This window comes from Triturus cristatus, chromosome 4_1 (genome assembly GCF_964204655.1).
Source record: "Triturus cristatus chromosome 4_1, aTriCri1.1, whole genome shotgun sequence".
In the NCBI taxonomy this organism is placed as follows: Eukaryota; Metazoa; Chordata; class Amphibia; order Caudata; family Salamandridae; genus Triturus; species Triturus cristatus.
Genome location: NC_140585.1, coordinates 385,473,549 through 385,501,439, shown reverse-complemented (window position 1 = coordinate 385,501,439; position 27,891 = coordinate 385,473,549). Strand labels below are relative to the sequence as shown.

Here is a 27,891-nt window from a genome sequence, read left to right as displayed (position 1 = left end):
CGCTGCCAAAAATCCACACAGGACCACCCAGGATGTGTCTTTTTTTCCATGGTCCTTCATAAACTTCAAGCCGTTGCCAAAATGTTGTGATGGAAAGCTGTGCCTACACACCATAGTACTTGTTCAAAAGCGTAGTTTAAATGGAGACACAATCTGGCATCAGTCCACACCAATATGCCAGGCACAACTGACATTCTTGGAATCCCCTCCACCTCACAATCTAATCTCAGAACACATGTAAATGCAGTGACATCATAACAAATTCCATCACCGCTTCCACTGTGCATCAGGTGGGAGGCCCAGCCGACTAGTCCTCTGACCACATTATAAATGACCACACAAACTAAAGAGTTCAGGGAACCCTGGCCTTTAAGGCCTTTCAGAAACAGAATGTCTAGTCTTAGGGTTCTACAGGCATTTTTAAAACGAATATTGAAGTGGACTTGTTGGTGCATGTAAAGAGACAGAGATCTGATTCACAAACAATAGTAGTAAATGTCCTTTCGAGGCTTTGTTTTGAAGGAAAAGACTAAAGAACTACGCAACATGGATGCCAGCGATTTAATGTGAACATGTCCACCTCACTACTAAAGGGAATCACTTTTGCAGATGATAGATTCTGAAAGTATTAAGCAAACAAAAAGTCCACCTCCCTGGTTTTTAGCTCTTTGAGATGTTAATAAGGCCCTTGCTATTTCTAATGAAATACAAAAAGGATTATTTAACTCCGAAACAATGATGACCGAAATAGAAAAAGCAACTGCAGCCTTATCACCCATGATTATTGGGAGCAATGCCTATCAGAAAAGGTAGTGTAGCATTGAAAGACAAAATATTTGCAATCAGAATCCATATCACAGAAACATATAGAATTGCCTGCAGATTGCATTGATATTTTACTGCCTTGGCAGTAAAGTTTATGCTCGGTGACAGTATGGTTGTTCATCTTCTTGAAAAATAATTTAAAAAGAAGCTTAAGAAATATAACCTCACAGGTGAACAGTAATATACAGTAATAAATATCCACCGTTCAAAGACTGAAAGTAAGGGATTTTGAACATTCCATACAAGGTATGTTACCAAAGATAAAGCCCATTTCCATGACGTTATTTGATACATAGAAATGTATGCTGGCTTTCAATTCGGATATCACTTTTACGGCTGCTCTGCACTGAATGCGAGTTCACAATGTAAAATCGCTGAACCAGCTAATAGAGTTTTCACACACCACATACCGCAAAGGAAGACAAACCAACTCTAGCAAATCACAACACATATACGATGCGTACATGCAATGACAATAACATAGTTAGGAACGCTCATTTAGAAAGGCATTGAAAGGTAATAAAGTATGTGACTGTGCAATGTTTGAAAAAACAAAAATAAAATCTTTATTCAGTTCTGAAAACACCAGCAATAATGGCTAGCTTGAAATTGGGTGCTTTCACAGTAGCGTTGAATATAATGCACGGCCAATCACAATGCAGTGTGCCGAAAACTCTATGTTAAATGAGTGCATAGAAAAGAGCTAGAACATGTGACGCATAATGGGTGTTTTAAAAGGAGTCCAAAATGCTCCAAGCGTTTTAGGTTCTGCATTTGAGTTGGATCTGACAATTTTCACCAGTGAAATATCGTCCACCATATTGCTACAAAGATAGAGAGATTTCCACCCTTGGATTCACTTCAGGATTTAGGACTTCATCTGGCTGGATTACTCCCAAGGGAATGGTAAAACTGCACAGAGTGCTTCTACTGAGCTCAATTTCTACTCAGCTGCACTACATCCTCTATGTTCCCACTGGACTCCATTGGCAATTTGCTTTTGTTAGAAATGCTGGTCTCTAGTTGGCAGTGGTATGAACCCTGTCCAAATAGGGACCCTTCCTTCTAGTCAGAGAAAGGGAGTTACCCACTCAAGATAAACCATGCTCACCCCCTTGGTAGCTTGGCACACGCAGTCAGGCCTATCTCAGAGGAAATGTGTAAAGCAGTTGTACATAGCACACACAGTAGCACAGTGTAAACACTACAAAGTAACGTATCTGTATCTAAACCAAACAAGACCAAAACGACAAAAATTCAACATACACTACCCAAAATATGACTTTTAAAAGGTTTTAGCAATTCCGTCCATAGGAAACTATGGATGCAGTGATTTTACAAAAAGTACCTTCAAATGCGTCAAAGTTGACATGGCAGAACAGCTGCAGAGGAGGGAAGCATAGAAAACACAGCAAGGAGTCAATACCAGAGTCCGCGGGAAGGCAATGCGTCAGTTCTGCTGCACACAGGAGAAGTGTTGCGTCGAATCTGAACTGTAGGGGGAAGCGAGGCTTCGACTCCAAGACGGTTCTGGTCTGCAGTTGCAGCTTCAGGAAAACTTGCCGCACAGGTGCAATCCATGGAAATACAGAGGCGCTGGAGGTCGATGCTGCTTCAGCAAATAGGTGCTGTGTCGATTTCTTCAGCAATGGTCCCACTATGCGTTGATTTTCTCAGCCGCACAGCAGGGCCTGTGTCGGAGTCAGTGCAGAGGTTTCGGACTTCAGAGACCGGTGCACTGAACTCAAGCTACTGTGCTTTCTTCGGCCGCAAGAAGGCGCTGCTTCTATTTCTTCAGCCCCATGGAGGCGGTGCAGGAAAATACTTCCCGCACGGTGGTGCTGCGTCAGAAAAACAAGCTCTGGAAGGACGATGCGTCGATTTTTACCTCTTCTTGGTGCTTTTTGCAGCAGGAACAACCTCCAAGGGCACAACATTAGAACTGGCACCAAAAGGCAGGTCAGAACTCCCAGTAGTGGGGTTCAGGGATGCTGCAGGTGAAGTCTTTGCGTCCCTAAGACTTCTTAACAGGGGGCAAGCTCTACATAAAGCCCTTGGAGAATCTTCTCAAGCAGGATACAGCAAAGGAAAAGTCCAGTCCTTTCCACTGCCCAAAGACAGAACCAGCAACTGCAGCCCAACCCATAAAAGCAACATACAGCAAAGGGGCTGTACTCCTCCTGACAGCTCTTCAGCTCTTCTTCTCAGCAGGGTCCTCTTGATCCAGAAGTGTTCTCAAAGTCTGGGGTTTTAGGTTCAATATTTATATCCCTTTTGGCCTTTGAAGTTGGCAATCTTCAAAGAAAGTCTTTGTTGTTCACAAGTTCTTGTCTTGTCCAGCTTTGGCTCCGGACACACTTGAGGAGTGTGGAGACAGCCTTCAGGTGTGAGTGGCAACTCTTCCCACCACTCTAGCCCAGAATGACCCATCAGCCTAGTGACGGCTCATCAGGATATGCAGGACACATCTCAGCTCCCTTTGTGTGACTGTCTAGAGTGAATGCACAAACAGCCCCTGTCAGCCTGAAACAGACGTTGATTCCACAGGCAGGCAGAGACATGGGATGGTTAAACAAGAAAATGCCCACTTACCTAAAAGTGGCATTTTCAAACACACAATTTGAAAACCACCTTCATTAATAGATGTTTTTTCAAAATTTCTGAGCTCAGGGAGTCCAAACTCCAAATCTCTATCTCTTCCCAATTGAAAGTTACACTTATAAAATGTTACAAGGCAGCTCCAATTATATCCTATGGGAGAGACAGGCCTTGCAATAGTGAAAAAGTAAAATTGACAGTATTTCACTATCAGAACATGTAAAACACACCAACACATGTCCTATCCTTTACATACACTGCACCCTGCCCATGGAGGTACCTAGAGCCTTCCTTAGGGGTGCCAAAAATGTACGAAAAGGGAACATTGGGGCCTAGCAAGTGGGTGCACTTGCCAGGTCTACATGGCAGTTTAAAACTGCCCTCACAGACACTGCAATGGCAGGTCTGAGACAAGTTTACAGGGCTACTTATGTGGGTGGCACAACCAATGCAGCAGGTCCACTAGTAGCATTTGATTTACAGGCTATGGGCACACACAGTGCCTTTTATTAGAGACTTACCAGTAAATCAAATATGCCAATCATGGATAACCAATCAGAATCACAATTTACACAGGGAGCACTTGCATTTTAGCACTGATCGGTTGTGGTAAAGTGTCCAGAGTATCTAAACCAGCAAAAAAAAAGTCTGGCATAAAGTTAAAAAAATACAGGAGGTAGAGGCAAAAAGATAGGGGAAACCACGCCAAGGATGTCAGGTCTAACATGTGTCCCACTCAGTTGAAAGTAGGGAAAACTACCCAACCTCCTGGGAGTTGTCATCACTAAGGCGGCAGATTCTGGACAGACCATCAGCACTGGTGTGTTCTGCACCAGGGCGAGTTTCCACCATAAAGTCCATTCCCTGTAGGGAGATGGACCACCTCAACACTTTTGGTTTCTCACTCCTCTTCTGCATCAACCATCTGAGTGGGCTTGTGGTCTGTCTGAACCTGGAAGTGAGTCCCAAACAAGTAGGATCGTATCTTCTTCAGACCCCAGGCCACAGCAAAAGCTTCTCTCTCAATTGCACTCCACCTCTGTTCCCTAGGAAGTAACCTCTTGCTAATGAAGGTTACAGGGTTGGTCTAGGCCCTCTTTATTTAGTTGTGAAAGTACCACCCCCACACCATGCTCTGAAGCATCTGTCTGCACAATGAATTATTGGGAGAAGTCGGGTGCCTTGAGTATGGGCACCGTGCAGATGGCTGCCTTTATGGCATCAAAAACGGTCTGGCAAGCCTCAGTCCAGATCACCTTCCTGGGCTACTTTCTAGAAGTCAGCTCAGTAAAGGGAGCAAAAATGGTGCCATACCCTTTGCGGTGGTAAAGTGCCCAGAGTACCTAAACCAGCAAAAATGAAGTCCAGCATACAGTCAAAAAGTACAGGAGGTAGTGGCAAAAATATAGAGGAACCAGGCCAAGGATGCCAGATCTAACAGCTGCCTAACCTCCAAAATGCTAGGATGGTTCAGAAGGCACGGTGGGGACAGATAATGTCTGCATAAAGAAAGGCAAAGCTACTTGTGCCCAGATAGCGGCAATTGATACCTCCCGTGCTGGGAGTCATTTACCAGTGGTATAATAGACTTCTCTAGAATTCAAGGTCCAAATAGTTCCATCTATAACCCAACATGTACAAAGTGGCCAGGAAACTATAAGCAGTTTGCCTTTTTTCCTCGAGCTTGTCCTGCCTCACAGTGTTATAAAACGGTCATTTCAAATCTACTGCCCGTTAAATATGTCTCAGAAATTGGCATTCACAGAAGATTTTCAAATCTTGGATTAATTGCGCTAAATTTGGTCACAGCATGAGAATGCCCAAACCCTATCTTAAACAACCACAGTGGATATGGATGGAGATCAAGAAAACAAAGTCCTATACACCAAACACAAGGCATTCTTATGGGATGGGCACATGATACCTATAGGAGTTACACTCCAGCTAAAATAACTTCGCACCATGTCAATTCATCAACCAGAGTTCAATTGGAAAAACATGGAAACTGATCCCTCAGAGTTAAGGACTGCAGACCATTGAATGCACTATACAGACAGCCTGCTCTTCAGAAAGTTCTTAAATATGAAACTGTTAAGTGAAGCCTTTGCAAATCAAAATTATAGGATACAGTGGTTGAGTAAAATCAAAATAGAAGGGCCACACCATTCCTTGGCAGTAACCTCCTAAAGGCCAGACTCTATAGATGGTTTATTTTCATGAACTATTAAAACTATTAATACACATCTTTATTTTCATTTATCTGCTGGTCTAACATCTAGGCCCATGTTGCTATGTATCCAAGTGCTCTGACGTGCCTGCAAGATATGAAACAAATAAATGATTCCTTTTGGAAATAAGATGCATTCTAAGAAAAGAAGTGCCCCAAGAAAAGAAGCAATTATTCAGAAGGACTAGTTCTCTAACTTTAACAGGTACTATCTCATTGACTAATGTGCATGTTTAGTAGTGTACTGCTGTTTGTCAAGCCAAAGCCATAGTCGTATGGCTCTCAAGAGACCACTGAATAATATGCTGCCTTTACTAACAATTGTATCCCAAGAAGGTATTCTGTGTCAATGTACTGTTGGTGATGGAGGAATTCAGTATTTCTCTTGATTAACTACCTCTCTATATCAATTTTAACCTGATCCACAAACCTGAATCTTCGTCATTGATGTCATTTTTACCATTACAAACTGATCACCAAACACAAAATCACTACTACTCAACACTTCACCCACTGCAATAGCTGATTACACTAGAACTCTGTCACACAATTTAGCATCAAATATTCTGGATATAATCTTCCCTCCACTTTTGTTGAAAAAGATTCTGCCCCTCGTTATAACAGTCCCCCAAAGTATTAAAGTAGTTGTTAAAAAGAATCCCAAGCAGACATCTTTACCAAACACCACTTTGCTACAGATTAATACATGTATTCTTTTGAGTCAGAAATCTTAACAAGTGACAATATTTCTCATAGTAGTTCTACTAAGGTAGTTAAAAGCAAGTTTGGGCTTCCTTCTTTCTCTTCATAGCCCATAACTTGGCTCACTTAAGTGCATCAACCTTTTATCAGCCATGGTTACAAGGGCCACTGTCTTGTACCCAATGGCATAAAATCCTTCCTGTGTCTTGGGAATAAAATAGTGTTCAGAGACCTACTCTGAAAAATAAAATCTCACAACTTGGCACACTGGCACACCTTGACCAGCAATCGCAAATCTATAGTTACTAGAGTTCTTTCTTTGTATGGCCTTGCTTTACAGCGAAGCTGTCGCCAGGCAATTATGTGAGAGTCACCAGAAGAGGGGTTTTGGTTCGAGCCACAAGTACATGTTTTGGTTCGGCAGAAGTTGTGTGTTTCCACAAAGAAGTACTTGCTCTCGACACAGCTATGATAATTCTGCTTAATTATCCAGCTGCCTGAGCTTGAACTTTCAGGGGCACGGGCATGACATTGTATTGCTATAAAAGTGCCTTGGATAACTAGACCGTTTATGGGGTTTTTCTATGGAAGCAGCACAGATGGTAGGAGAGCAGCCTTTAATCTACATGGATTTTTAGATCTGGCTTGACAGTGCAACGGTCACCTGACCTTTTAACCTACACCAATAATCTACAGTTCTTTGATTCCACACATACACATATTCATTCCCATGTTATCAACTTGTAACCCTTTACATTTCCATTCAACATCCTTTTCAGCCAGACCTATTGGCATTGCGAATGCTGGTTTTATTTTCAGCCAATTAGTGACTAATACAGCACCTTTCCAACAGTTGGGAGCTGATATATTGAAATAACTGTTGAGAAGAGTGGAAATGTCATAAGGCCTAACATTCTGCATAGGTCTCCGGTGACGCATCTGAATATTTACCAGGGCTCACATGTTCCTAGAATTCATGACAACTGCTATTGTTTTATTGTAAGCGACCAGAACAAATGGCAGAAAATATGTGCCCCTCCTTAAAACTTCGAGTGTGTGCTCCCGAAACACTATAAAGATTCAAAATACGCACTGATCAATACACAATTTTCAGGGACTCCTTAACCATAAGTTACCAGGACTATCCACGTTACTGTTACCTGGTGCATAAATGAACATTAAATGCAAAGCCTCCTTTTTAGTGTTTAACTGTAATCCTGTTATCTCACTCGTAATTAAGGAAAGCCTGGTGCAAACACGCAAGAGATTTGCTCTATGATATGGCCTAATTCACACTAACGTTCACCTTCTAAGAACATATGTTCGTGATTATGCTATGGGGAAGCCTTTACCTCCTAACGCATAAGCAGCTCTAAGATCACTTCGATCTGCAGCCTCAAGTTTAGTAGTGGTGCTCGCCAAGCAAGCCAGATGACACTCAGGGGCAGCAGCCTCCTATATGAATTAGTCGCCCCGTGAAGATAACAGTTCTATTGGCTTATTACAGCCTGCACTTAAGTGACACGCCTGGGGGGGGGGGGGGGGGGGGGGGGTGCTAGTTGGGGATGGGAATTTTTATTGGTTGCAAATACTTATCGTGATGACAGTGTGCAGTGCCTGAACAGTTGATATGGACATCATATGGTGCTTAAATAACCTGATTTGCACTGTGACTTTGCTACCTATCTGGGGTATGCAACCGAAACCCCTTTTTGGATGTATGGAAAAATCTATAAAAATTGTTTTAAAAAAAAATGGGGAAGCCTTTACCTCTTTGGCACTGATGTGCATCTGTCCCCAGATGCGAACACTAAAAGAGATCCATAGGTGCCTCAAACTTAATAAGTATTCCTGTGAGGACTCTGGCTTCTTCTATAGGGGAAGCTGTTGCCTGGTCTGGTTTTCTTTCAGACAAATGCGCTTATTGATGCCAGGATACCCTTGCAAAATACTGCCTTCTCCATGTACAAGCAGCCAGCGTCCATATAGTAATTGTTTGCAGACAGAAGGCACTTTTTAAACATTCAATCATTGCAAAACTCCCACAGGCATAAGACTGCTGTCCACCTGAGACGAATTGGTCAATAATTATATATTGCACACTCTTTACATCAGTGACTTAATCATGTTTAAGGAGTGTTGTTTGTTTCAGTCTTGCATGCTTCATCACCTAAAATGCAACCTCTATGATCTCAAAATGTGAGTCTTATAAAAGCAACTGTAATTGTCAAGGTTTGTTTTAGGAGGATCAAAAGGGCGAGATAGCTGTAACTACAGGGTGCTTTAGTTATCCAAGCTAAAGTTCAGTGTGTGTCCTACTAAGGGAAATAAGCTAGAAGGGGATGAAATCACTGTTGAATTTGATGGTTGTGCTTCATTTTATCACGTCTCTTCAATGAATAGTATTTACTCTTTGCTGTAGTCGTGTATCTGTTTCGAACCCTTATGGGACTGAGGAATTCCCAAGGCCTTTCTCGGGCCTGCACGATCTGTTTTGGCCTCATGTACAGAATCAGTGAGCTGCAGTTACATCTGTCTTCAAACCGGAGAGGTATAACGTTTGATTTACTTAGTTTTATTGGTACCCCTGCATACTGGTGTTGTGCTAACTTGGTGAATATGTTGTATCATTTGTAATAATTTTTACAGATACGCTGAATCAGAGATGCTCTGTCTGCTTCTTCGCTGTAAGCTGAATTACAGCTTTATTACAGAACAATGACTATGTTTACCAACCAGCAGCTCTCGAAATATAATTGTATCTCATCTTCAATCAAGATATTTTGTTGAACAGACGCACACACATAATAAATTGAGGATTAAGGATATTTCAGTAGGCATCATAGCTATATGAACAGTCCTCTTCCTCTAGTTTCCTTCTGCACTTTGCATTGAAGCCCTCATCCATTATGCTAGACTTCTACAGAGAACAGATTTCCAAATCCCTATCATACCGTAAAATCAAATTAGGAACCAGCAGAAAGTTAACAGTTTACACAGAAAAAGGCTTTCATAGAGACCGCAATGGTGCCGACAGAATGAACTACAACTTGACAGTAAAATCAACAAGTTCTCATTTTATCTGTAAACTCTATTACTGGTTCTCCGTGTCAACCTCAGTAAGATAAGATAGCAAGAGCTCCACTCTGGAATTCCAAAAGCCTCTACAACCCAGGTTTCCAAAAACAGTGTAACACTGAACTTTGACAAAAATAAATTTATGTAAAAATGGGCAAAATAGTGAGCGTATCAAGCTAAATTCCAAGATAAAAAAATCCCACTATCGCACTCACTAGACTTGCAAATGCTTCCGTTAATGCTTCCAGACGCCCAAAATGGGGTTCACACGTCGCACATACTGTTAGCTTAGAATCAATACCATCTTTCCCACAATGCACTATTATGCGTAACTCATCCTTCAGTTGCAGGCGGAATGGTTTATATTCAAATTTTTACTTAGTTTTCGACTCTGAGCGCCATCACAAAACAGAATCAAGGAAAGCAAGGACCTTCCTCAGTCCTTTGCTAGCAAATTTTCAGTCTTTCCATAGTCCAAACTAACAATCAAATCAACAGTGGGAGAATCGCTTTATGAGGTTTTAGCCACTTTTGGCAAAGAATAACCTTTGGCACACATGTGTATGCCTTATAAAATCAGATCCCATTGATGTTTTGCATTAAAATCCGTTCCATAATTGCAGGCGTCGCAACCGCCACTTTTTTAAGTTCTTGCTGTTCACAAGACAAGACCTTACAAAGTTTGCAAAATTAGTGTCACTGGAATTAATTATCTACAGTGATCTACAGCGTAGGAAGCTCCATACTCAAGATCACTTTACAGGAACAGAGTTACATTAACTTGGAAATAACAGGGCACTATAAAGGACCAATGGATCAACATCACTTGGAATAGACTTTAAGGTAGTAGTATCAGCAGCAGTCTCCAGAGACAAACTATGACCAACTTTCGAACCAGGACAACTTTCAGCCTTTTCGATGCATTTCTGCTCATTATGGTCTCCCTTGACAGTGGAGCTGCTGCTAGACTATTATGTGCGTATCACTAGAGAAGGGCTTTACCTGTCCCACATGCTGGGTGCCAGGAGTACATTTTTTCATTCGGCAGATGTGCACTTCCACAAAAAAGTGCTTGCCTTCCAACCAGCTGTGATCATTTTGTTTATTTATCCAGCTGTATGAGCTTGAACTCTCAGGGACACACACATAACATTGTAATGCTACTAAAGTGCCTTAGATAACCGGATAATTTACCATTATATTATTGATATAATATAGGATTGATAATGGTTCCAGGCTAATTTTACTTTTTAAATATGCACCATAGATCATTACTTGTCACATGTCTCTATCACTGATGTTAAAAGAGCATGAGCACATTTATTTTACCCACACCCACTGCGCAATTGGATACTGGTTTTTTATATTTGTGGTTGTAAATAAATGACCATTTGGTTGCCAATATTGTTGATAATTGTATTTTCAGGGGTCCACTTTTGGGAATTACCATTTTCATTGGCCAAGCATCGATGAACTGGGCTAGCTAAGACAATGAAAAGAGCATAGATATTTTTGTCGAGTGTTGGGCAGCCAGCATCAGGCAGAAAGATTTATTGTGCAGGAAGACTGTTAGAACTGTCAGCTTTATGGTGGACTTCCAACTTTTTCCCTGCTTACCTCCTGTTTTTGCTTATTCTTTTTGTTGGCCTTAGGACTCTGAGCACTTTAACACTGCTAAAAAGTGCTAAAGTGCATGTGCTTCTCCCCTAAACATGGTGAAATTGGTATATACCCAACTGGCATATTTAATTTACTTGTAAGTCCCTTGTAAAGTGGTTCACCAAATACCCAGGGCCTGTAAATTAAATGCTACTAGTGGGCCTGCAGCACTGATTCAAACCTGTTTTAGGCCTACCACTGCAAGGCCTGTGTGTGCAGTTTACTGCCACTTCGGCTTGGCATTTAAATCCCCTTGCCAAGCCATAAACTCCCCTTTTATTAAACATAAGTTACCCCTTAGGTAGGCCCAAGGTAGCCCATAGGGCAGGGTGCTGTTAAATAAGAAAGTAGGCCATGTACTTTTAAGTTTTGCATGTCCTGGTAGTGACAAGCACCCAAATTAGTTTTTCACTACTGTGAGGCCTGCTCCACTCATAGGTTAGCATTCGAAATTCCTTCATACACTTTTAAGCTGTAATTCCTGATTAGAAAGGAGTAGCTGTGTAATGTTTCATTTCTTTGAAATGGTAATGATAAATCCTCTTTACTGGTAAAGTTGGATTTAACATTACTATTTTATAAATGCCACTTTTAGAAAGTAGCGTATTTGGGGTTCGAGCCCTTTAAAACAGCTGGGTTGGGCCTCCTATAAAATATATATAATCATTTATCCTACCTGAATTTATTCAGAGAAAGCTTTGAATTCTAGGACAGGTGAATGAATTGTCTTGACCTGTGTATTTATGTCAAATCATTTGGTTTTCATACTATATTTTAAATACACTTAGACATGTCTGTTAGACCACTTTCAGAAAAACATATTATTACACTTTACGAAACTGTACATGGTTTTCACAAAACTTATACCATGATGACATAAATACACAATACATTTCAAATTGTGCTTATATGACCACTCTGATGATGTACAAAGATGCAGAGGTTACAATCACTATTATTGTTTAAGCAATTACCCTCTTGCTGTTGATGTCCCTTGGGGGTTCTAGATCAGTTTGTTACAATAGACTAATCAATTTTTAAGTCTTTTTTTACATTGCGATCGTCTTGGACTGGTAACTTTGCGCTGGTCCAGCGCGACCAGATACCCCCTCATTGGCGCTAATGCTTCTAAGTGCTCAAACTCTTCGATCAAGATTTTTTTATATATATACCACTGGATGTAAAGGCCAATCCCAGTTGAGACTTTTGCACCACAGAATCACAACAGAAGAGCAGGTCAATTAGAGGCTGCCTAAAGCTTTTTGGCAACATTTTTAAAAAACTGATTTTATTGTAGTGAAACGTTCAACACCTTCTTTAGAAACTTGTTAAAGTACACAATTAGGCTTGAGCTAGTAAAATAAGAGATTCCTACAAAACTTTTACTACTAAACGCCATGAATAAAATTAGAAAAGATTTTATTTAAGTGCTTTCACACAAAATCCTACCCCCTCTTGCTCTCCTGACTCTGGAAATGGTCAACAGAGAAAGATTGTCAGATTTAAAATCTTTGGAGGTAGTGTATGGAGTGACAAGCTGTTGAATGACATGTGGATCTTGAGAGTACGTTACCTTGTGAGCTATATAGTCAACCTTGAACCTCTGGCTGCGGCGTTCTGGGCAACCTGCAGCTTTCTAATAACATGAAGGGCTGCCCACGTACAGTGAATTGCCGTAGTCCAGTCGGGAAAGTATTAGTCCTTGGATCACTATTCTCTGACACTCCCCTTTTCAGCCTGAAATGCCATCGTCAAGTCTTTGTCTAGAGTGACACCTAGGCTTTTTACTTCAGACTTGGGGAGGGACATTTACCATTTGCGGTGGTCGGAGGACTTGGTTCCAGATTGCCGAATTGTTTCCGGGTACCATTACCTCTGTCTTAACCGTTTAACTTGAGGCAGCTAGAGTCCATCCAGTTTGAAAACCTTTTCAGACAGATGTTAAGTCTGTCAAAGATTGCGAGAGTATTTGGTGACAGTGAGACACCAATCTGGGTGTCATCCGCCTAGGAGACCACTGTAAAACCCAGATCGCAAATAATGTCTGACAGCGGCTGCACATATACATTAAATAGAGTGGGGCTCAATGAAGAGCCTTGCGACACTTCGCACTTCAACTGGTGTGTGGGATACGACCAATCCATATAGCCGTAGGGGTGCTAGAGAATACCAACTTGTGTTTACCATGGCCATGCAGGTTCACTGGAAGTTGAATCCAGTTGACTAATGTGTGTAAGATACAGCTAACAGTATCTTACAATTACCACTATGTGTATGTAACTTAGCGAGTGCCACAGCCACTTCAAACATCAACTAATGAAAATCTTTACTTAGGAGAAAATTAACAATATTGCTTTCACTGGGAAAGGTAAAATATAGAGGATTTAGAAAACAAAGGACCTGTGCAAAGTCCTTTAATTCTAATTCAAAACGTTTACCTTCCCTTATACTGTAAACGTTGAAATGGTAGCACAATACACTGTTGCCACTAAAGTCGGTTCTCTTCCATACTGCTTTCCACAAAACCACTATCATCACTGTCACTCATGCTTCTTGCGTTTTCAGAAGAGTGGTGTCCTTATCCTGCATCACAGACAAGACCTGGAACGAGATGCCCCTCCACCTCCGAGCAGCACCTTCCCTGGCATCCTTCAGAAAGAAACTCAAGACCTGGCTTTTCGACAGAGACATGGCACCATCAGCACCCAGAAACCCTTAGGGGTGGCAATGCTGCGCTTTACAAATGCTGCCTGATTGACATCAATTACGAATTTGCTCTCACCTGGCTGAAGGGCGTGACAGAAATTATTAGCCAGTGTGAAAAGATGTCAGAAGTGAGAAGTGCTTTGGTTTCCACTGTTCCAGAAACTTTTACAATCATCAGAACCAAACCCTAAATTCTCCCAAAGTCTGGCATGCGGGTATTTACCAAATAACGCACCCACTAATTTATTTAAAGTGATATAACTGCGATGGGAACATTTCATATCCAGTCACCAATGCCTGGATTAGCTCAAATATTTGTAAAGTACACCCCATACCTTTTCCTGTGCAAGGATTCTGGGGATGTTAGGGGTTATGAAGTGTGAATTTTATCGTGAATGTATCTTTTCACGTTTGCAAATATAAACGTTATTTAAGAATGACTGGGCATGACAAGCAAAATGGGGCCCAGCATCAGGTTTTTGTGGTGCAAATTTGATTGAAGGAACTGGACACTTTTACAATGTTCAGGTTTCCTGCTGCAATAAATTTCGAGGTCTGTGTCAATAATGAAGAAATATTTAAAGTATAACACAGTCCTTAAAATTGCCTTATAAAGTACGGAAGTGCATAAGACTGAGACCTAATATATATTATATCTGGGCTAGGGTGTCCAAGTTTGGCTATTGTTTTAGAATACACGCATTGACTGGAAATAAACTTACTTCTAATTTAAACCATGCCTGGATGACATTCTGTGGAAAAAGAAGCAGGATATCTGAGCCTTTTAATCGTTCTATATTCAGTAAACATGGTCTAAACGTGCTGAATTTTTTTCTTTGTATTTTAACTCTGGCTGCTGCTGTGGTTGCATCACATTCACAAGGCCTAAATCCAGAGCAAGCATATTTTTGATTCTGACAGTTTGAAACAGTTGCCACCGCCACAACCAATACCACATCCATAGCTGGCGGCGGTGGACACCATTTTATACTGGACATAGTGTAATTGTATACATGTTTGTTTATATGCATGTGGTATTTCTATAAGGCAAGCATGGCCTAAATGCACCAGAGAACTGTACATGGTCGAAGTTCAGCATAAAGCCAACAAGTGATAGGAGAGGCAGTTGGTTTTTAGACTTTTAAATGCTAATGCATTGTGATGCAGTGTTTTTTAAAGACGTAACACTGCAACTGTTTCCTAAGTTGGAGCAGTGTTGGGGCGGGTCTAATGAATATGAGGAAGTTGATCCAGATCCTGGGTGTATAGATGGAAAAAGCCTGCAGCCTTGATTTTTTGTTTTTTACACTTTTTAATCTGCAGTCTGATAGCGTCCTGGCAGCAGGTGTGTCAAGAACCACCAGAGATGGCAATCTTATCGAGACAATAAGCTGGGTACTGGTTGTGATATCTTTGTAAATGATGCTGCTGGTTTTGAAGATGGTGTGGGGAGCCAAAGGATTTCCATTAGCCTTAGCGTAGTGTGAGCATATGTCTTCAGACCTGGTGAGACTTGTATTTTCACCGCAATTAAATTTGGTTTGGTTCTTTAAAATGTGCCACTATGTGCAGTTACTTCATTTAGAATTTAAAGCGAAGACATTACTACTCTCCGCTCTTCACAGAATAAAGAAGTTTATACTAATTATGATGATAAATATAAACAAAATAAGTGAGGGGTTTTGGGGCCCCAAAAATGTGATAACCCGCTATAATGTTAGATTAGCTTGACGGTAAGTCTGGTGGGTGTCAACATGCATTCCAAATTACGATGGGTAACGGCCCCTTCCCAGAAATAACCTACACAGGTAAGAATACAATGCAGCAACCGGAATTTCAGTTGTGATAATCACTCAAGTAGATTACATTCAATATCATACAAACAATTCATTCAACGGTTTTTCGATGGTGACTTTAATAAAGGTAACAACTAAGAAAAGGTACATATGCAGTTGAAGAGTGGAAGGGTAGCGGTGATGGTTGAAAAGTATCAGAAAATATAGGCGAAGTCCTCCTGAGGCTCAGCCTGGAGAAAGCTGCGGTACGGCGCTAGTGCCACTGTTAAAATCTTTTCAAAGTATTCAGTACATTTTTAGCTGCTTTTAAAACTGTTTTCGCCTGGTTTTAAAACTGAATTGCTGCTTGCACATACTGAAGTCTCTATCCTCCCCGGCGCCGCACTGCTAACGCGGGACCGCCATTTTGGGAGGAGCTCTGGATAGCAGGCTAGTCTCTACAGCCCTGGGGATACTTAAAGACAGGCTGGCGCGAACGCGCGGACCGAAGTCCTCCTGAGGTTCAGCCGGGAGAAAGCTGTGGTACGGCGCTAGTGCCACTGTTATTTAAATCTTAAAAAAGTATTCAGTACATTTTTAGCTGCTTTTAAAACTGTTTTCGCTTGGTTTTAAAACTGAATTTCTGCTTGCACATACTGAAGGCTCTATACTCCCCGGCGCCGCACTGCTAACGAGGGACCGCCATTTTGGGAGGAGCTCTGGTTAGTGGACAAGTCTCTACAGCCCTGGGGATACTTAAAGACAGGCTGGTGCGCCTAAGGCAAGCCCGTCTGCACCCGTCCGCGCACCGTTCACGTCCAGCACCAGCCACCCTGCCGGTTACAATACAGAGACAGACAAACCCATGCTCATCAATTACTCCAGCAGGACCTTACATAATTATAATACTATTGCTTCAAAAGCAAACTGTTTATGTATTATGTATTTCATTTGACACCTGGTCTACATATAGACAAACAACCTGCCCTGGCTGTCTAACTAAACTACCGGACTTTGTATCCCAGAAGACAGAAGGGAATCAAAACACAGGTAAAAAGAACAAACATAACAGGTGTATTTGTAAAGCGCACAATTACCTGTAGGTGTCTTGGCGCTGAATAACAGATTGTTTATTGTTACCCAACTCAATGGTACTCATTTTATCGACCTCAGATGAATGAAAGGCTGAGTGGACCCGCCGGGATTTGAACCTGTGACCATAAGGTCGAATACAGGCCCCTGCAGTGGCTGCTGTAGTCCACTGAGCTACCATACCCGGCTATCCAGATCCTTAATCAAAAATAGCGTGGAATGTGCCTCCCTTATCGAGGAAGAAGACATAACCATTGCATTTATAACTGAATCTTGGACGGACGATGCGTCAGGTCCGGATCTGGTGAAAGCCATCTAGCAGACTACCTCTCCTTCACTTTAAATAGACCACATAGGAAGGGGGTGGCCTAGCAGTAATCTACCAAAAGTCCTTAACAGCAACTATTAAGCCCTCATCGAATGAGGAATGCGAAGCTTTGGATTTTAGCTTTTATTTCTCTGATCACCACACATTTAAAGGCACTCTCATTTACAGACCACCTGGCCCCAGAAGTCCGTTTATTACAAAAGCTGCTTCCATGTTTGAAAATGGCCTACGTGCCAGTTCGTACACTGTTTTGGGAGATTTTAACTTCCATTTAGAAGCACAAACTGACCCAGAATCCTCAAACTTGATAGATCAGATGAGCAGCCTTGACTTAAAGCAATTAGTCAACGGATCTACCCACAAAGCAGGACGAACATTGGATGGAATATCTGTTATGGGTCTTCATCCAGTGGTCTGGTCAGACCACAAGGTAGTGCTGTTTACAATAACCACACCTGATCGACATGTTATGAAACCAACACCCAAACAGATATCTAGCAGAGCATAAAACAAGGTAGCCACGAACGAACTACAAGAAGTGCTAACGTCCACATCCTTCAGTCCTCCAACCGACCTGGACGTGGCTGCGCTTCAATATACAAACTGGCTGGAATCTGCCAGAAATAAACTTGCCCCAAAGAAAGTCCTTTGATCTAGCAGAGCACGACCCTCCTCACCATGGTATACCCAAGAACTTAGAGACCAGAAATTGATCTGTAAGCATCTCAAAAAATCCTGGAGGAGGGAATATAAGGATTATGAAAAAAACGATTATAAAGTAGGCTTAGCCAAGTATAAAAAAATGCTACAAGACACGAAGCAAGAGTTTTTAATGAAAAAAATCAACTCAGCAAAAAACTCCACGAAAGAACTATTTAAAACAGTAACCGCTTTAGCATATCCAGCCCCTCTGCCCATCCAGGCCAATCAGGAATGTGTGACAAAATCGCAAACTTTTTCTTTGAAAAAGTGGATGTCATCTTTTCATTCTTTACTAACACAGAGATCAAAACTTCCACTAAACACCCTCCTGATGCAGAGACAGGATTTAATCCTGGGTCTAAGTTAATCAGGTTTGCTGGAATCACCACCATAGACATCTCTAATGCTCTGTTGAAAGTGAAAACGGGCTCCCCCTCCGACCCATGTCCAGTCTCATTTTTAAAACGAGCAGCTGAGCCTGTTGTTTATGCTCTGACCACTATTATAAAGGCCATGTTTGCAGATGGATACTTTCCCAAACTATGGAAAGAGGCATTGATACTGCCCCTGTTCAAAAAGCCAAGTCTGGACCCTAAAAACGTGAATAATTACAGACCTATATCCAGACTCCCTCTTCCCACAAAAATTGCAGAGAAGATTATGAATGAACAACTTAGCTCCTTCATGGAAAAAGCTAAGGTACTAGACCCTACACAATAATGGCTTTCGTAGTGGCCATAGTATGGAAACTGCGCTTCTCAAATCGACCGAAGAGATCAGGGCCATAATAGATCAGGGAGGAAAAGCAGCCATGATTATGTTAGATCTCTCCGCGGCCTTTGACACGGTCCATCAAGCTTTGCTGATGGACCGGCTGCGAGAGATCGGAGTACATGGTATGGCGTGGAGACTACTTAAATCATTTCTGTCAGACAGACAGTCACCCTAGGCGAATTTGCTATCAAACCATACTCTCTACCTTGTGGGGTCCACCAGGGGTCATCATTAAGCCCGACACGTTTTAACTTATTTGTGTTGCTTCTGGCCCCCTTAATTGAATCATTTGGTTTCAATTTGACTTCATATGCATACGACACCCAAATTGTGTTGTCACTAAGGCCCGGAGAATTGCAGGTAACAGCATCTAGATTGCATGACTGCATGATAGCAGTGGGTAACTGGATGGCCCAAAACTGCCTCAAACTGAATTCTAGTAAGACGGAGGTGGTTTTATTCAGTAATGATGTCAACTTCTGGACCCCGGAATGGTGGCCAGACATACTAGGTCCCCTTCCCACTCCTGTCAAAAATGCTTAAAACATGGGAGTCTGGCTAGACAACAAACTTAGCCTCAAGGATCAGGTGAATGCAGTGGTATCTTCCACCTCCTACATTCTAAAAGCATGTAAGAAAATCTTGCCAATCCTGCCCAAAGAGAGTCATCAGTTAATCATCACGGCTCTAGTAATGTCCAGACTGGATTACTGCAACAGTTTATATGTCAACATCCAGGAAGGACTAATGAACAAATTGCAACTCCTGCAGAACGCAGCAGCCAGATTGCTGACTGGCACTCCCAAACACACCTCCATTTCAGCAGAAATCAGAAGGCTCCACTGGTTGCCAGTGCGAAAACGGGTACAGTTTAAGGCTCTGTGCACAGTACACAAGGCACTTTATAGAACTGGGCCCAACCATCTCAAAAAGCAATTCCAATGGTACACACCAACTAGATGTTTACACTCTTCAGATGCTAAACAGGTGGCCGTACCTTTTGGGAAAAAAGCCAACTGGGTGGGAAGAAGCTTTGTGGTTGGGGCTGCTAAGGCATAGAATGACCTCCCGATGCATCTTAGAGCCTTGCCAAGCCTACTGGCCTTTAGAAAGGCTTTGAAGACGTGGCTCTTTGCTGGCTAGTCTCAGTTTCTGGTGTATCTCCCCTTTCGAGCCTTTGGACCCAGGTAGGATTTCATGCAGCGCCAGGACACCTTCGGGTAGTAGTCGCGCTTTAGAAATGTCAATAACCTTAACATTAACATCTTGAGGTCTGTGCTTAGTGGATTGCGGTCAGTTTGAGAAGTAGAGCTTGTGAGGCAATTTAAATAGGAAGACCTTCACTGCTGCTTTTCCACTAATTGACAGCATATGGACCTTTTCCTGGAGAATTTTATCCGTTTAGTACTACAATCTAATTGTGACACCCCCAGCTTACAGAGTGAGGCCTCCAGTATTCACATGCCTACAGGGAACAACCTCCCATGACCAACCTGCCTTGAAAAAGCTCCAGGTCTGCGAGCCGCAGTGGGCGAAACATTGGCTGTTGCTTGAACAAAATCACGACAGAGACTACAACACAAGTCAGTGAAGAACGAACAAAAACTACACTGCTGAAACCTTGGCTGTTGCTGACGAACAAAATCACGACAGAGAATACAACACAAGTCAGTGAAGAACGAACAAAAACTACACTGCTGAAACCTTGGCTGTTGCTGACTGGAACAAAATCACGACAGAGAATACAACACAAGTCAGTGAAGAACGAACAAAAACTACAATGCTGAAACCTTGGTTGTTGCTGACTGGAACAAAATCACGACAGAGAATACAACACAAGTCAGTGAAGAACGAACAAAAACTACAATGCTGAAACCTTGGCTGTTGCTGACTGGAACAAAATCACGACAGAGAATACAACACAAATCAGTGAAGAACAAAAAAAAACTACACTGCTGAAACCTTCGAAGAAATTGTTGTTTTTATGATACTGAATCTAATGGAGTGATTATACTTTTGAAATTACAGGGGCCAAGAGGGGAGGGTGTGTGTGTGTGTGTCTTCATAGCACGACACGAAGTGAAAGACAATATCACAAACTGTAGGATGCAGCATGCGTTTTATTTGATCTGCAACGCCAATATGTATGCTCACTGTGTGAAACACTTTCGGCATACTCTTATGCCTCGGTACACTCTACACGATCACAGCTGCGCTGATTTCTTCATTAGCTACTTCTAAGCTCGTAAAAAAATAAGTTGCGTGATTAATGCAAACAGGAGCAGGATTCTTCACTGCCTCGGTTCACAAACGCACGCCCTTTTAATAACGCTGCATGTGACATTCCAACGTATAAATATATGTTTTTTCTGTCGTGACGAATATCATGGGGAAGAGGCGGAGTCGCTTAAAATAAATTCTGCAATCCGTAAACAACTAGGAAGACGTGCGTTGTACATTCCCATTCTGAAAAACGTTTACTCTTCAACGGCGAACGGTTGAGTTGTTGTGAAGAATTGTTGCTGTAAACACTATTACTCGTTATAAAAACATCCACTCGCGGTACTGCTGGAGTCAACAACTTGATGTTTTTGCAGCAGCCCTCAGCGATCATGTAGTGTCAGATGTGCTTACAGAAAAAGGGAGAAAGTCCTCGCTCTGATTGTGTGCAGTGATTAAACATCTTTGTGCTCTGTCGAGAGTGGGGCACTCTGCCGCCCCTCCCCCTACAAAAAATGGCATCAAAGCAATCAAAATGGTAATGTTCAGCATGAATGGGGTCCCATCCCCCACCGTGAAACTCTGCAGACTTTTCTCCATGTTCGAAAGAAAAGCGCCCCCCCCTTCTTCACAAAATGGAAGCTTCCACTACCAAACTGAGAGTGCTGCTGACACATTCCCGTGGAAAGAAACTCGGGCGAGAAGCCCATTTGAAAGAGGGGTTGGAGGGAGGGGCTGAATTCTTTCAGAATAAAGTAGAAACCTGCTTGGTACACAGAGGACGGATATATTTGGGAGCTTCTAGAACGATAAGGCGCTGTTCCAAGTTTAGTGCTGAAAGCTGCATTCCGAAGGAACGGTGATGGATGGAGTTCAGATAGGGGGGAGGAGGAGGGGAGCTCACAGTTTCGCCGAAGGGCTTTTTTATTTTTAAAACAACCTTCAGGGGGGTGTATAATGAAAGTTATCTGGTAAGGGAAGACGCTATCAGGCTACTGGGCTCTGCGGGCTCGCCTTGAGGTGATGTATGGAAAGTGAGGAGGTCTGCTGCTCGAGTGCTGAAGGAAGCAGCAGCAGCCTTAGCTAAGCATTCAATGGCATCTGTTCATGGTGCTGAAAGCTAACAATCAGTTCACGTTAGGAGGAGCCGCGGCACACAAACTTCACACTACTCCACACACACACACACAATACGCCACTGCCGCTCATGGCACTCTAACCAGGACGCAGCAAAGTTCACTCCCAAATGCAGATCAGCTTTTTAACAGGTTACAGAAAAGTGAAAGTGTGAGAGTGAAGTGCTGCCAGCTCGCCGGATCACAGCAAGGAAAGTGGTCGATAAATCATTATTTGCAATGGAAACCTGAAATGGCTACCCTGCATCTCCTGGTACATCAGCTGTGGCTCCTAGATCTCCGCCAGGGAGGGGGAAAAAGTGAGCCAACCTTAGTAGAGCACTGCCACGCTCCTAAAACATGTCGACCGACTCAAAATGGACGCCTCGTTTTGTTTTACCTTTTAAGTATAGCTTATTTTTGTATTCCCCACTCGTCACATCCCGCCCTCTCGACCTTCTCGCGCTCCCTCTTTCATAGAAACGTGTGCGGCTACAGGGATTATGAAAGCAGACTAAAAATACGTTTTGACTAGAATTGTCTTCAAAAAAGAACAAAAAAGTGCATAAAGCAACTGTATCAAAAACGATGCCGTTTCTTACTTGTTTCTCATTGAGGGCTGCTATCCGGCATTGCTTTTCGTGGATTTCTTTTTTAAGGTCGCAGTTCTGCGAGGAAAAAAAATGGAATTAAAAAGCAGCCAATGAATGGCGAGCTCGGGTAGAGCATCAAGGAACGAAGAAATGCAATCTGATATTAAGTGAATTTAATAGAAATAAAGGACACGATCATGAACTGCTCGGAATGTAGGCATAGGTTTAGAAGGAGGAAAGCACAAAAGAACAGGCTGGAAATGAGAGATGCGTGCTGATAAAGTTTCCTAGCCCGTCCCAGCAGTACTGCGCTCTATGACAGCAGAGGCAAGCAGGGAAGGGGGAGGGAGATTCCTAAAGGGGAATTAAGTGACTTATTTTTACCTGTGGATCTTGCTTCATCTGTGCAAGCAGTTTCTAATAACAGAAAGGAAAAAGAAAAGAGACAGTAAAAAGGAAATAGTTAAAGAGTTTGCAGCGGAACGGGGGTTGGAACAAAGAGGCGAGTAAACAGTGCTCATAAATATGCAGGTCTCGTCCTGCTGTGCTCCAGCAGCACAGCAGCATCGCCGCAATGTTATACGACTCTCGAAATCCAAGCTCCCAACAAAAACACACGGAGGGAGATACACAAGAGCCCCGAAAGTAGCGCAACAGCCAACAAAGTACTTTGTTAGGTGCTTGAGAGCTCGATTTCTGCAGATCAGCTGCTATTATTTATCGCTGGATGCGAAGGCGCTGCCCCCAGCGAGGGCTGGGGTTAGCCTGCCCCCTTCTGATTGTGCCTCCCCACCCACCCCGCGGGGCAGCTCAGTCCACATCCACGCAAAGCACACACAATCTTTCGTGGTTTCATTTCTCCTTCTGTATTTACCTGGTGACTCTGGATTTCCACTTTTAGGGCTTCTTGTAAGCTGTGCAATTCCATGGCCCACGATCAAATAAAAAAAAAATATATAAAACTCCACTGATTGTCCCGCTCAGACTTTCCCAGGTACTGTTGAAGTTAGTTGCTCCTGTTGGCAGGAAAAACGCGACCATCCGTAAAAAACAAAAAGAGGTGGAGAAAAAAAAATCTCCCAACAATAACAATCGGAAGAGCAACTCCTCCAGCCGCACAGCAAGTTGTTCGTCTCTTTGCTGAGAGACCGGGACTCATCACTCACTTTCCGCCGCGGCTCCAAAGTCCATCCAAAGGCCCACAGAGCGTCCAATCCGGCATGGCGGAGGTCGATACCGTCTGCAATGGCCGCTAGCGGCAAGATCCGACCCAAGGAGGCCGCTAATTTGGACTAGTAACGACTTAGAAGTAGGGGGACTATATTTCTTCAGAGTGCGCGCCTTGATTTCACTTTGCCTCGGGAAAAGTTGTGCCTCGGCTGTCAATGCTAATTCGGAGAAAGACCCGGATGAAGGGAGGGGGAGAGGAGGGGAGGTGGAGAAGCAGAAAGGGGCCGTGGCGGCCGTTGCGCATGCGCGCTGTGCCCTTGTGGCCGGGACACGAAGAACAACAAAGTGATGGAGAAGAAGCGAAGGAAAGTAGTCCCGGGCACAGGAAAGTGTGACTTAACAAGACAAAGCCGTGCGCAGTCTTCGCGAGGCACTATGTTGCAGTCCTCCCGGGCTTCGCTGCTTTCTGCAAGACGCCTTTCCCAGAATAGCAATAGGTGGCCAGCCGAGCAGGCGCTGCTTTCAGACGCATGCCTACGTCCTCGGGTTCCGCAGAACGATGGAAACTGAGTCCGTGGCTGGAAGGCCTTTACGGAGCCAGCCCCTTACCTTTTCGTTCACTTAATTAGTTTCAGTTTCATAGCAACATACAACAGCCTCTTCCATTGTGCTGAATAAACTCTCTTACGATTTTAACTATCTTTGAAAACACCCGCGATAGGAAGTTTTTGCATCGAAAACCGCAGAATACAGATTTTAGGTGACGTACGTTATTTTACGCTGCCGTTGATGGAAATGTGTAGAAGTTGTAAGAAGGGTACTCTCCAGGGTGAATTCAAGTAAAATTAATTCCAGAAATGGGAGCTGGGAGGCACCCCAATACTTTTACACCCGACTCTCGCAATCCTCCTCAGTAGGAAAAAAACAACGAGAACATCATGTATTCCTGATAGATTGTGTGCCACCTTGGTTACACCATCACCAAATACTCGTGGAAGAATGATAACCAGAAGCAGGTGTGGGGTTAAACCTTTATTATGAGCATACTACACAAACAAATATTTGATACCTGTATAACTTTACAGAATAAATAACAAGCATTGGTAAAGCCAATAGGTCTTTTTAGCCATGCTGCACAGAATCCATGATACTGTGCAGCGTAGCTAAAGTAACTGCAACTTTTGTCTGGTAAGGCCTGCTACCTCCCCCCCCCCCCCTCTTTTCCTGAACTTCCTTCTTTGGGAGCCAGACTCTGGGCTGGGCACCTCTTGTTGACCCGGGTGACCTCTGAGAAATGCAATGACAATTATCCAGGCTGACATTCAGTTGTAGGGTCTTTAAGGATATCCTGGATGCAAACGAGGCATCCCCACTAATAGGAGCAGAAAAACAGCAATGTTTGATGACCTGGGGTTCTCGAGAAGAAAAAAAAAACTCCGATTCATTGCGCCTTAAGTCTTGTTTGGACGTGCTAAAGTTCAGAAGCAGAACTTAAATTTGAACAATTAAACCAAAAAGTCATTTCCTAAAACTCCCACATTTGGCCAAATGGCATGAAGGCAAATCCTTCTAAGTTGTGCTTTTGTTAAAGAAACTTTTAAAAACTGCAAAATAGTTCGCAGTTTTCAACGCTGTAAGCACTACAGTGTTCTTGGGATACTTGTTGGCACCCATTGTTTCTAAAGTAGTTATCACTTCATATTTCTAAAATATCTTGTAGGGGATGAAAAATAATTGTTGTTGTAGGCGGTATTAAGACTGTCTAATAGCCCTCTGGCACAGTGTTTTTAAAGGAGACGTGGATGACTTTATTTGGTTATTGTTAACTATGTGGCTCAGTATTTAATGAAAGACGTATGGGTATGTCAAAGAAAAAAATAGTTAATACTAAATAACAGCAACAAAAATACTAAAATAACTTTAGCAATATTACACAGCATAATAAACATCGTAATAATCGTAATAGTCATAATAATATTGAAGTCAAGTCAAAATTATGTTTATTTAGATCATAATCTTTAAACATGTGCAAATGGCAAATTACTGATTTAAAATATTCTACAGCATGCTACAAAATAATTACAGATTAAAATATTCTACAGCAAATTTATAACATTTCCGTACACTGAATACATGTCTCAAAGGAAGGTACCAATAAAACATCACTTTCTTTGGATGGTCATTACCCTTTAATAATTATTATCATATTAAAATCAACCTTTTCTCTTAGACAAGCTACATAATTCATTTATTATAAAATTTGTAAAATGTTACTTGTATATTGTTAGAAATCTTTGTACTACCGTTATATAATTCCCTAGAGCAATTGCGATTTCGATAGAGGGCATTTCCATGAGGAAATTGACCGCCTGTGCCCGTGTTCTTATATCATATTTTAAAAATACCGGGCGCAGACATAGTTTACGCTGTTCTAATATAGTTATGCAATCTAACAGGATGTGCACTATATCCCCTTTTGTGCCCAGCCCTCACTTGCAGAACCCTTTATGATCCAACATTTTCGATTTAGTTTCTTTGTTTACCAGCCACGGATTAATCTCAATTCGCATCCTTAATATCTCCTGTCTATACCAATGGTTTGGTAAGATGTCCAAGTAAGGGAACCAGTTTTCCTTAGACCAGGAGCTCATACACTCTACTGATTTTTCCTTAGCCAGGTATTCCAAGTCAGTTCTTCTAGAAACTTCTTGCCCATTAAACTTCAGATCACTTTTTGTGCACTCTATTCGTAGCGATTCTCGGCATATGACCACCTTTATACACTCACAGGCCTGCGCCATTTTCTTCCTACATGTTTTTGCCCATTTTAGATTACTAAATTCAATCTCTTTTCTACACCATTGCGCTACTTTCTGGCCTTTTTCATTTTCCAAACGTTTCCAAAATCTAATCACCGCTATTTGTGATTCTACCCCCCAGGCAATTGTTCCTAGTTCAGTTCTTATTGCTTGGACCATTGATGATGGGGGCAGGGACAGAAGGTTTTTCAGGCATTTTCCTTCCTCCAGGTCCCAGACTCCTTTACCGCTCAAATAAAGGATTTCTGCGCCATAGAGTACTTGTGGAGGTATCATTGCACTGAAGGCCTTTAATAACGGACGGTGAGACATATTCCCGTAATCACGGTTAAACATTTTTAGACCAGAAATTGATGTTTGAGCTTTCGCTTTTTGGGCTTCTAGATGTGTATGCCAGTTTAGTGTCTTTTCAAACCACATCCCTAGGTAACGATATTCATTAACAGATTCCAGTTGAAGATCACCTAAGAACCAATTAAACTTTATTACCTTTTTTCAAAAACATACATTTTTTGTCTTGTCCAAGTTTACTGTTAGAAATTTCCTTGCACAATATTCACTAAAAGATTTCAACTTTCTTTGGAGGCCCATTTCAGTCTGGTCTACTATTACCAAGTAGTCCGCATATAAAAGGCAGGGCACCTTTTTACCATCCATTCTTGGGCTAGCACTACCCTCAATTTCTAGGCAGGCTGGTAAATCAGACAGAAATACAGAGAATAACTGTGGGGCCAAAACGCAGCCCTGTCTCAGGCCGTTTTCAATAGGTATTTTTGGCGTTAATGACCCCTCAGTATCCTTGATTACTTGTGCCCAATTACCTCGGTGTAGTTATATGATTATAGCCAGCAGGTCTTTAGGTATATTTTTATTCATGAGAGTTTCCCAGAGGCAGGCTCGGTCTACTGAATCGAATGCTGCTCGAAAGTCAACGAAACAGCAACAAAGCTTACCGTTTTGTTCCGTCGACTTTCTCGCCATTTCCCATAGAGCAAAGCAATGATCTATCGTCGAATGCCCCTCTCTGAATCCTCCCTGTTCCATGGGTACGATTGAAAACTCGTCGACCCAAGCATTTAGTCTAATTAACACAATTTTTGAAAATACCTTTTCTCCTATATCTAGAAGATTAATCAATCTATAGTTTTGTTGCATGTCCATGCTACTTTTTTATGGATTGGCCTGATTACAGCGCCCTTCCAGTTCATTGGCATTATGTCTTCTACTAATATTATTTGTAACATCTGGGAGAAAAATCTTGCCCACCATTTTATCTGAGACTTTAATATTATTGCAGGGAGATTGTCTGGCCTTGCGGCACGGGTTAGTTTCAGGTTCCTTATTATATTTTCTACTTTCTGTTCGGTAAAATCTGATTTGAAATCTTCCGATATTTCCTGCCAATGCTGGAGCTCTATGACTCCTAAAAGTTCTCGAGGACCATACAATTCCCTTAAGTATTTCTCCCAGGCTGTCTCGCTAACGACACATTTAATTTCCCCTGCTGT

General features: G+C 42.3%; 1 protein-coding gene across 3 annotated transcripts in view; it reads right to left on the bottom strand.

Annotated features, from left to right (window-relative positions):
* Positions 1–23,641, bottom strand: part of PHF21B (PHD finger protein 21B) — a 326,879-nt gene extending 303,238 nt beyond the window's left edge. Inside the window, exons 1-3 of one of the 3 annotated variants that reach the window (XM_085652439.1) lie at positions 23,269–23,551; positions 22,779–22,811; positions 22,404–22,469 (exon numbers count right to left, since the gene is read on the bottom strand). In XM_085652439.1, the coding sequence (XP_085508565.1) occupies positions 22,404–22,469; positions 22,779–22,811; positions 23,269–23,322 (153 nt within the window). In that variant the 5' untranslated portion in view covers positions 23,323–23,551. Of the gene's footprint in view, positions 1–22,403; positions 22,470–22,778; positions 22,812–23,268 lie in introns of all 3 variants that reach the window. The other 2 variants (XM_085652438.1, XM_085652440.1) reach the window with 2 other exon arrangements.
* Positions 23,642–27,891: the final 4,250 nt, after the last annotated feature.